Consider the following 11,661-nt stretch of genomic DNA (forward strand, 5'->3'; position numbering starts at 1 on the left):
CCTAAATGGCCGGTTAGTTTCTTCTATTTTAATTCCTGTCATTTAAATTCTGTTATTTAAATTATGTCATTTAAATTGTTGTCAATTAATTTAATAGAGATGAGTAGCTAAATCTAATCTTGGGTTAAGACAAGGACAGTGTCTAACGCCAATGATTCCCAAAGAAAGCTACGCTTTAAATGAGTAACATTGGTTTAAACTTCAATATGAGTTTGTTTTGATTATTGAAAAATCACTAGGTTTGGATTGGAGCGTAAACCTAACTTAGAGCTTTCATGTCACGCATGAGAGTTACTAGAACTGGAAACGCTATCATACCCAAACCCGGATGATTAATTTAGTTGTTTTGTGTATTAATTGTAATTAAATTTATGGTAGTTTTTTAAATTAGAATCCCGCATATCATGTATGGGGATTGCTTAAACTAAAGCTATCATTATCTTTAATTGCATTTAATAACAAATCCTCATATATGAAATTAAATTAATGTTGCTAATCTTTTATGCTAATATTTGGGAATCAACGGGTTGGCACTGAAATTGTCTTAACTCAAGTACTTTCCAATTTCATATTCTCACGTTTAGTATTTATTTCAACTTCTATCTTGCTTTATTTTCTAGTATTTGTTATCTAAAAAATTATAAAAAATCATGTTATCAATCCATCTAAATGCGTGTGCGTGTGTGTGACATTCTTTTTTTTCTTTTGCCATAAATAAATCTCTCAGTGGACGACCTGGACTTATCCAGAAAGTATAAATTTAAATTTGAACTACAACTGCACTCGTACACTGACGAGTATAAACCTCTCGCCTAAATAAATAAAAAAATATAAAATTTTTATTGTGTTTTGTTTTGTGTTTTAATTGCAGGGTGAGAGTGCAGTCAAATTTTGGCGCCGTTGCCGGGGAGATTGAGGCAAAAACAAAAAGGAAAAAAAAAAAAATAAGAATAAGCATCTCCTGATAAATTCGGTAACTCTGTTTCTTTTTACTTTATTTTTATTTGTGCATAGTGTATGATACTTAGGTCAGGTAAAACTGTAGAAAATCAGTCACTCATGTCTCAACATAATGAGAACATGCCACTTCCACAGAACATGTCTGCACGTGGTAGTGACCACGGTGACCCTGATCCCATTGATCAGGAGATGATCAGACCCCTTAGGGAGTATCTTCATCCTCCTAGGCAGACAACCCCCTCATGCATTATTCTTCCCATCAACCATCATAGGTTTAACTTCAAACCTGGCACAATCCAATTGTTACCAACTTTTCATGGCATGGATTCTGAAAATCCATATACTCATATGAAAGAATTTGAGGAAGTATGTAGCACTTGCATGGACCATACAGCAAATGAGGATGTCATAAGATTAAAACTCTTTCCATTCTCACTGAAAGATAAGGCAAAAATATGGTTAAGCACTCTCCCACCTAGATCTATAGGAACTTGGAGAGAAATGCAAACAACTTTCTTAAAAAAATACTTCCCTGCCAACAGAACTGCTACTCTTCAAAGACAAATCATGAACTTTGCCTATAAACCAAATGAGAATTTTGCTCAAGCGTGGGAAAGGTTTAAAGACCTTCTTCACACTTGTCCGCACCATGCTTTTGAGCAATGGAGAGTGGTCAGTTTCTTTCATGATTCACTCACTCCCCAATTGAAAATGCTAGTTTCTACAATGTGCAATGGAGAATTCTATGAGAAGACTCCAGAAGAAGCTTTCCACTTCTTTGACACATTGGCTGAGAATACAAGGAACTGGGAAGTTGGTCCAACATCTGCTCTTGATTCAAGAGAAAATCCACAACCTAGAGGGAGATACCAACTGAGTGAGAGTGACGATTTAAATGCAAGACTAACTGCTTTAACAAAGAAAGTTGAAAACATGCAACCCAAAAAGGTGCAATCTGTTAATCAAGTGGAAGTAAAGTGTGCTGTGTGTGATGCAATAGATCATTCAACTGAAGAATGTCCTACCCTACCTGCTTTCAAGGAGGTATTGTATGGGCAGACTAATAACAATCATTCACACAACTTTGAGGGGAGACAAAATCAAAATCAGAGTGGAGCCTATTATGGGAATAATCAGAACTACAATTCATACCATCCCAATAATAGAAATCACCCCAATTTTTCTTGGAGAAATGATTTTGGAAATCATTCTCAACCTCCCTTCCCTGCACAACAGCACACTTTCCAACAAAATCAAGGTTCTTCATCCAATACTTATCAACCTCCTCATAGGAGATCTTTGGAAGATACCTTGCACCAGTTCATCCAAAGTCAAACAGGTATCAACAATCAGGTTGCTCAGCTTGTCAAAAATCAAGACCAAACAAATAGAGCTGTAGAAGACATTAGGAGCCAGTTGACCAAGATAACACAAACATTGAGTGTGAGAGAACCCGGGAGGTTTCCATCCCAAACTAATCCTAACCCAATTAGGCAAACCAACCAGGTAGAAGCTTCAAATAGTGAAACCAACACTCATGAACAAGTGCAAGCAGTGACTGCCCTAAGAAGTGGAAGAATAATTGAGAAACCAACTGATCCTAGGATAAACTAACATGTTGATGAAGAAAAAGAACCAAAAGATCATGAATCCACCGTGGAAAAAAATGAAAAAAATGAGAAAAATGAAAAAAATGAAAAAAATGAAAAACAAAAAGAAGATGAGAAAGAAATTCAATACAGGCCCAAACCACCTTTTCCACAAAGGTTGAATCATTTGAAAAAAGAGCAACAAAATGCAGATATATATGAAGTGTTTAAGCAAGTGAGAATCAACATCCCGCTGTTGGATGCAATCAAACAAACACCTTCATATGCAAAGTTTTTGAAAGATCTGTGCACTGTCAAAAGGAAAACAAATGTGCATGAAAAGGCATTCTTGACTGAACAAGTCAGCGCCATTCTCCAATTGAAAACTCCTCCCAAATACAAAGATCCAGGCTGTCCAACCATTACATGCATCATAGGAAGTCAAAAGGTTGATCGGGCACTCTTGGATTTAGGAGCTAGTGTCAATTTGTTGCCATACAGCGTGTATCAACAGTTGGGATTAGGTGAGCTTAAACCCACTAGAGTGACCCTTCAGCTGGCTGATCGATCAGTCAAAGTTCCACGAGGAATTGTGGAGGATGTTCTGGTACAAATCGATAAGTTCTACTTTCCAGTGGACTTCATCGTTTTGGACACCCAGCCGCATCAGGGGCCTCAACCTCCTGTGCCAGTCATCTTAGGTCGACCATTCCTTGCCACATCAAATGCCATCATCAACTGTAGGAATGGTGTGTTAAAGCTATCTTTTGGGAACATGACTGTAGAAATGAATATCTTCAGGGTAGCCAAACATCAGGACACTGAGAGTGAAGTGGAGGAGGTAGACTTGATCCAAACACTGACCAATGACTGTTTTGAAGAGTTCATGAGAAGACCCAAAGAAGGAAATCAAGATCTTGAAGAAATAAAAGAAGTGGAAGTCATAAGCAAAGAAAGTGAGAAGCCTACATGGATGCCTGGTTTAGAGCCATTAAGGAACTTGGACAGTAAGCTCATGGCTCCTGATAGCCATCAGTCCACGCCTGAGAGAAAGTCATTGCCCAGTGATTTGAAGTATGTCTTTCTAGGAGAAGGGGAAGCATTCCCAGTAGTGATCTCTTCAAGTTTGACACCTCAGCAAGAGCAACAACTGATAAAAGTTCTAAAAGCACACAGGAAGTCATTAGGATGGACCATTTCAGATTTGCAAGGTATTAGCCCTTTGATCTGTACTCATAAGATATTCTTGGAAGAAGGAGCAAAACCAGTTAGGCAAATGCAAAGGAGATTAAATCCCAACATGAAAGAAGTTGTCAGAAAAGAAGTGCTGAAGCTATTGGATGCTGGAATAATTTACCCAATCTCTGATTCTAAGTGGGTAAGTCCAACACAAGTAGTACCCAAAAAGTCTGGAGTCACTGTTGTAAAAAATGAGAACAATGAACTGATTCCCACACGCATCCAGACAGGATGGCGTATGTGCATTGATTATAGAAAGCTCAATTCTGTGACAAGGAAAGATCATTTTCCTTTGCCTTTCTTGGATCAAGTTCTGGAGAGAATAGCAGGCCAAGCCTACTATTGTTTCTTAGATGGGTACTCAGGGTACAATCAGATAGAAATTGCACTAGAAGATCAAGAGAAGACAACTTTCACATGTCCATTTGGGACATTTGCATACAGGCGCATGCCATTTGGGTTATGCAATGCTCCAGCCACCTTTCAAAGGTGTATGATGAGCATTTTCAGTGAAATGGTTGAGCAGATTGTTGAAGTATTTATGGATGACTTTTCTGTTTATGGAAGTAACTTTGAGGCCTGTTTGGAGAATTTGAAAAAGGTTTTAGCAAGATGTGAGGAAACAAATCTGATACTCAATTGGGAAAAATGTCACTTCATGGTGAAACAGGGCATAGTCTTGGGGCACATCGTTTCATCTAGGGGGATGGAGGTAGACAGATCAAAAATTGAAACAATTCAAAAACTCCCCATCCCTAGGAATGTGAAAGACATCAGAAGTTTTTTGGGACATGCAGGGTTTTATAGGAGATTCATTGCTTCCTTTAGCACCATAACAAGACCCTTGTGCCATTTGTTGTCTCAAGATGTTCCGTTTGAATGGAGTCCTGCCTGTCAAAATGCTTTTGATAAATTGAAAGATGCACTCATTTCAGCACCTATCATTCAGTCCCCTGATTGGTCCCTCCCATTTGAACTTATGTGCGATGCTAGTGATTACGCGGTAGGAGCTGTGTTAGGGCAGAGGAAGGATAAGAAACCTCATGTGATATACTATGCTAGCAAAACTCTTAATGAGGCACAAAAGAATTACACCACTACAGAGAAAGAGTTACTAGCAGTTGTCTTTGCCCTGGACAAGTTCCGATCTTACCTCATAGGGTCACTAGTGATCATTTTTACTGATCACGCTGCTCTAAAGTATTTGTTCACAAAGCAAGATGCAAAACCCCGTCTGCTCCGATGGATCTTACTCCTGCAAGAGTTCAACATTGAAATCAGAGACAAGAAGGGAGTAGAAAATGTGGTGGCTGACCATTTGTCAAGGATTCCAAGTCAAGATCTCACACAATTTGATGAACCAATTCATGACAATTTCCCTGATGAGCAACTGTTTGAAGTGAATGTTATTCATGCATCATCTGTTGTCCCTTGGTATGCTGACATTGCGAACTACCTGGCAACTGGTCTGATCCCAGACCATTGGAGTAAGCAAGATAGGCATAAATTCTTCAGAAAAGTCAGAACCTTCTTTTGGGATGAGCCCTACCTCTTCAAGTATTGTCCTGACCAAATCATCCGTAGATGCATACCCGATCATGAGCAACAAAGTGTTATCAATTTCAGTCATACTCTTGCATGTGGAGGCCATTTTTCTGTCAAGAAAACAGTTGCAAAAATTTTTCAGAGTGGATTTTATTGGCCGACACTGTTCAAGGATGTGTACAAGTTCTGTTCAAATTGTGATCGATGTCAAAGGTTAGGAAGTCTGTCAAGGAGAAACATGATGCCATTACATCCGATCCAAGTGTTAGAAGTTTTTGACTGTTGGGGTATGGATTTTATGGGCCCATTTGTCAATTCATTTGGTCATGAATACATCTTACTTGCTGTTGACTATGTGTCCAAATGGGTAGAAGCAATCCCGGCCAGAACAAATGACCATAGGACTGTCGTGAAATTTTTGAAAGAAAATATATTCAGTCGATTTGGGATGCCACGAGCAATCATCAGTGATGGGGGTTCCCATTTTTGTAATAAAGTTGTGGCAGGATTAATGAAGAAATATGGTGTACTGCATAAGGTTGCAACACCATACCATCCCCAAACCAATGGTCAAGCCGAGCTAGCCAATAGGGAGATTAAGCGCATATTGGAAAAGACTGTTGCTGCTAATCGTAAGGATTGGTCCTTAAGACTAGTAGACGCTCTTTGGGCGTACAGGACAGCTTACAAAACAATTTTGGGAATGTCTCCCTATAGGCTAGTATACGGTAAATCTTGTCATCTGCCGGTGGAAATTGAGCATAAAGCATATTGGGCAATTCATAAGATCAACAAGAGTCTAACTGAAGCAGGCTTATCCAGGAAGCTCCAATTGAATGAACTTGAAGAAATTCGGAATGAAGCATTTGAAAATGCAAGATTGGCCAAGGTTCGCATGAAAGAGTTACATGATCGGCACATCATTCGAAAAAGCTTTCAGGTAGGGCAACGGGTACTCTTGTATGATTCTCGATTGCATCTATTCCCAGGAAAATTGAAGTCTCGATGGGTCGGCCCCTTTGTAATCAAGTCCATCTCAGGATATGGGGCATTTGAGATAGAAAATCTGGAGTCAGGACAGCTTCTAACAGTCAATGGTCATAGGTTGAAACCATACCAGGGTAGTGTTGAGGAGAATGAAGGAGTTGTGGATTTGGATGATCCACCATCATCTGATGAATAAGGGAAGTTTCATGTCGTCTGGGAATCTGACGTTAAAAGACCACCTTTCCATTTAGGTTAAATGGATGTTTATAGATCTGAAAAAAAAAATAAAATAAAAAAAAAATAAAAAAAAAATAATAATAATAATAATAAAGAAGTATATATATAAGTTGTTCATTTTCTGCATTACTTAATTAACTTTGATTCAAATAGTGTTTCTCTGTATGCAGTCTAAATAAAAATTTTTCCATACGAGTTCATGTATTGAAGACCGTCAGGTATGCCTATCTTCTATCCTTTTATTGCCGATTGAGGACAATGCGCAATTTAAGTTGGGGGGTAAGGTGTACTTATTGATTTATTAGTGAAATAATTTTGATTGACTTGATAATATTGTCTTGTGTGATATATATGATTTTATTGGGCCCCTACTAAAAAAAATAAAAATAAAAAAAAAATAAAAATTTACCAAAAAAAAAAAAAAAATTAAAAAAAAAAAAAAAAATTTGAATTGAGAGAGACAGAATTGACGCTGGTGGTAGCTATCTTTTCTTGGGCAGTGCAATCACACTGCCCTATAAAGGATAAGGCACACTGCCAAATGTTGAAAAATGAGGCACCAAGCGTTGAAAAATAGACGTCAAGCCTGACCCTGTAATTGTGACATGTCTCGACTCGAGTGTAGAATAGTGATGACCGTTGCTCTATAAGAGACTCCATATCTGTATGAGGCAAGTCACCCTTCTTGAGCTCAATCTTCTCTCCTTTGTGTTATCCTCCGATCAGGTACTCTCATCCCTTTTGCAAAGTTTATAGTTCTTTACTTTCTTTTCAGTATAGTTATTTAAAAAAAAAAAAAAAAAAATGGATTTTTATCTCTCAAAAATTCACAAATACTATCCATCTCTCCCACAGAATGATTTGAAAAAGATTTATGCTGCTAGGTGTGAAAGACTTAGGCTGTTGATGCATAATAACATTCCTGAAGATATTCGTTGGCTGATCGAAGCAAAAGTTCGATTAGCTGGTGAAACTTCACCGAGTTTTAAGCACTTTCCAAGTTTAGGGAAGAGTAGTTTTTCGAAGAAAAGAAGAGCGAAAAGAGTGAATGGTTGTTACAAATGTGCTCGATGGACCTGTAACACACGATGCAAATCTGTGGGGTTTACGTCCATAAATCGAGAAGATAAAATTAGTTTCATAAAGGATGGACTGAGTAAGGAGTCTTTGGATGATATCCGATTGACTCTTGAGACGCATCCATGTGGAATAGTGCAAAGAGAACTTCTTGCTTTATGGACCCAGTTCAGAAGTGACCACCAACGCTATAGTCTTGGGAATCTGACTAAAAACGACCATGTTTGCCAATCTATAAGAAAATTGGATGGGAAGCTTATCCCCGCTTCATAGAAAGTGTTTAAGCCGTTTCTGGACGTAAAACCAGAGGAAGATGTGAGCCACAATCACAACTACTTATACATACGCATGATTTTTGTTTGTATTTATTTCTTGTTGAATTGTTGTATAGCTACTTTTGATTGCTAAATCTCTTTCCAGGGCATACAAAAGGAACAAACATGGAAGGTCAGTTAGTTCGTCGAATCAAAACCATATGTGTACTTTGTGGCTCTCAACTTGGGAGTGATATTTGTTACGCACTTGCAGCAAGCGAACTAGGCAAAAAATTAGGAGAGAAAAAAATTAATTTGGTATATGGAGGGGGAAGTCGTGGATTGAATGGTTATGTTTCACAAGCTGTACATCTTGGAAATTCATCTGTGGTAGGTGTAATGCCATTCCCTTTAGCTGAACCACATATTTCTGGGATTACACGCGGTCAACTTATAGAAACGACTTCTATGTCTGAGCGTATGGCTTGTAAGATTTATCAGTCAGACGCCTTCATTGCTTTACCAGGAGGTTTTGGAACACTTGAAGAAATGTTTTGTATAATCTCCTGGGCCAAGAGTAATCTCCATACCAAACCCATTGGACTTTTAAATGTTAACCATTTTTTTGATGGGTTGCTCTCTTTTCTTGATCAGGCTGTGGATCAAAAGTTCATTTCTCTTTCAGCAAGAAAGATTCTCATTTCCGCATCCACCATTGATGAGCTGCTAGAAAAATTACACACTTATGTTCCACAGCACGATCCTTATGAGCCTTGGATAGACTGGTCTAAGGCAATTAGTAACAAGCGCCAAAGGGGTCTGATTAATTTAGATTTATCACTGTGAGAAATGCTCTTTATTAAGATGGCTGAGTAAGGAGTACTTTTTGTACTCTTGAGACGTATTTTAAGTATTGAACAACTTGCAGGATTTTTCTTGGTTGTGTTCTTAAAAAAAAAAAAAAAAAAAAAAAAAAAAAAAAAAAAAAAAAAAAAAAAAAAACTGTGGAATGTTGTTAGGCAAAGTCTTTGATAAGATGGCTGAGTAAGGAGTACTTTTTGTACTCTTGAGACGCATTTTTTTTATCTTATGACTTGCATGGAATTTTTATTTTGGTGTGAAAATATAAATATATATATATATGGTATGCTCATTTGTTGTTTAAGTTTTAGCAGTTCACAGCAAATCTATGGACTTGTGGAGTTACAGGTATTCCTAACAACCCTAGTTTATTACTGCAATTCAAGTTGGGGGGTGTAAGGTCTAATTATGAATTATCTGGTTCATATTTAACTGTGAGTTTGCTATTGCTAGTTTATAGTATTGTGTGATTTTGATTATCTTTATCTGCTCTTATTAAAAAAATAAAAAATAATAATAATAAAAAAAAAAAATTTATGTGTTTTAAATAATGCTATTCCTAAAGCTTGAAGTTATGCACTGATAGCCGGTTAAGTTTGCAATACAAAACATGAATGCATTGATTTCTTATTTGAAAACGTATATGCATTAGAATAAGTAATTTGCATTCATCGGGGATTCAAAATTTAAAAATTAGTTATCGGTCATAAAGTCAAAGGTAACAGTAATTAGCTGATTAGTACACTGTATGATCTCTCAACAAAAGTGGAGACTATTACCCAAGTGAGTGTTTGAGCCTAATAACCGTTAATTCTGAGTGAAATAACACTTACTCTAAATATGCTTTATTGTTTATCTTATCTTTTCAATGGCTTCAAAACATCAATTCGCATTGAATGTCTAGTATGATAACGGATAAGTTTGACTGGTTTCAAACTCTGAATTAGATGACTGAGTATCATCGTTTTGTAGAAGCATGATAGGGGGATCAATTTCTTTCATTTTGAGCTTATTAAACCTTTTTCTTTCTTTAAATTAACCTCCTTTGGTAGCCCTTTTGAGCCATTTGTAGTACAACTTTCTTCGCTACCTTCGTTTTACCCAAAACAATATGAATTTTGACCAACCTGGTGTGTTTTTGGGAATTAATCTGTCTATCTATTTTCATATTTAAAGAGAAAGAAAAAGAGAAAAAGAGAGAAAAAAAAAAAAAAAAAAAAAGAGAGAAAAAAAAAGAAAAAAAAAAAGTGAAAAAAAAAAATGGGGCAACTTCTCTTAGCTATTCAGCATAACTGCTTAAAAAAAAAAAAAAAAAAAAAAAAAAAAAAAAAATCCCGACACACACTTTCCATAATCTACCTTTTCTTTGACAACCCGTATTAACCTCATAGCCCCATTACAACCCAGTCTGGTCCCATTTTATGCTATAAATCATGTGATCTCAGAATTCGAGTTTGGAGTAGGGAATCATGTTTAAATTCAGAAGTTACTCATCTAGAGCATTATTTCAATCATGAAGCTATGTCAATTTCCTTGTTCTTTCATGAAAATACGTTCCTTGTATTTGGGATGACACTGAGTTTTGAACTTGTTCTGCATTTACTCTTATAACGGTGCACCCCCTTGTGTGTACACCTGAGAAATCCTTTTTATTGGAGGGAAAATCCATAGTGAGATTTGAGTCAAAACTTCAAGAGAGTAAGTCTGTGTGTTGGTCATCCTAATTGCTATTCCTGAGATTGTATGATCTTTAACCAAAAATCTGATTTAGAATGCTAAATTATTTATTCAATTTTATGCATTTCGATTTCAAATTTGAAATTTTTACATTCATACAGTTATTAAAACTTGGCATGTGTATAGTCTGATTGCTAAGGGACTAGCAATGTTTAAGTTGGGGGGTATGATTAGTGGTTAATTTTGTAAAAATTTTGTTATAATTATACCCTTCTTTTGATATTAAAAATGGTTTAAATTAGATATTAATATATATTTTATGGTTATATGCAAGTTTAAATTGAAAAATGAATGAAATGAAATTTTAAAGTAAAATTTAATAATAATAATAATAATATATAAAATTATATATAATACATATACATCATTATATGCATGCATGTAATATATATATATAATATAATCTAATATATATATATGTGTGCCATGTGTAATACATATATATAATATATAATTTATTAATAACATTAAATTATTTTTTTTTTAGGCATGAAGAATTCAAGCCCATGAAGATTTAAAGTCCATGAAGACATCAAATCCATGAAGAAATCAAACCCATGAAGAAATCAAGCCCATGAAGATTTAAAGTCCATGAAGACATCAAATCCATGAAGAAATCAAACCCATGAAGAAATCAAGCCCATGAAGATTTAAAGTCCATGAAGACATCAAATCCATGAAGAATTCAAGCCCATGAAGAATTAAGGCCCAATTTGAGCAACCCATGGAAGATATTATTTGGAGAAGGCCCAAGGATTATTTTTAATCCTAATAAAGATTAAAAAACCAATTTATAGAAATCTATTTTTATTTTTTATGTGAGAGCTTTATTAGGTATGTTTTTTAGCTAAAATCCATTTAACTATTAGGTGGATATTATAGCTAAAATCCATTTAACTTTATGAGTGCTTTATTAGGTATGTATTTTAGCTAAAATCCATTTAATATTAGGTGTGTATTATAGCTAAAATCCATTTAACTTTAAGTGTGTGAGTGCCCATTAGATATAATTATGTCTAATTGAATAATTGAAATTGTGTGGTTTGTATTGCATCTTGTGGCCTATAAATAGCTCACTTGATTGCATTTGTAAGTGTGATTATTATTCTTGAATCAAAGTTTAGTTATTTCCTTAGAATTCTCTCTTTGAGAATTGCTTTTGTTCTCTCTCATTT

General features: G+C 35.8%; 1 protein-coding gene across 1 annotated transcript; it reads left to right on the forward strand.

The window, feature by feature from the left end:
* Window positions 1–2,625: 2,625 nt before the first annotated feature.
* LOC127814026 (uncharacterized) lies at window positions 2,626–6,575 on the forward strand (the record flags this gene model as incomplete). Its single annotated transcript, XM_052355248.1, has 3 exons — window positions 2,626–3,700; window positions 5,261–5,398; window positions 5,993–6,575. Coding segments are annotated over 3 exons (1,737 nt in total), but the record flags the coding sequence as incomplete, so codon positions are not given.
* Between the last annotated feature and the right edge of the window lie 5,086 nt (window positions 6,576–11,661).

Source organism: Diospyros lotus, chromosome 1 (assembly GCF_014633365.1).
Source record: "Diospyros lotus cultivar Yz01 chromosome 1, ASM1463336v1, whole genome shotgun sequence".
NCBI lineage: Eukaryota > Viridiplantae > Streptophyta > Magnoliopsida > Ericales > Ebenaceae > Diospyros > Diospyros lotus.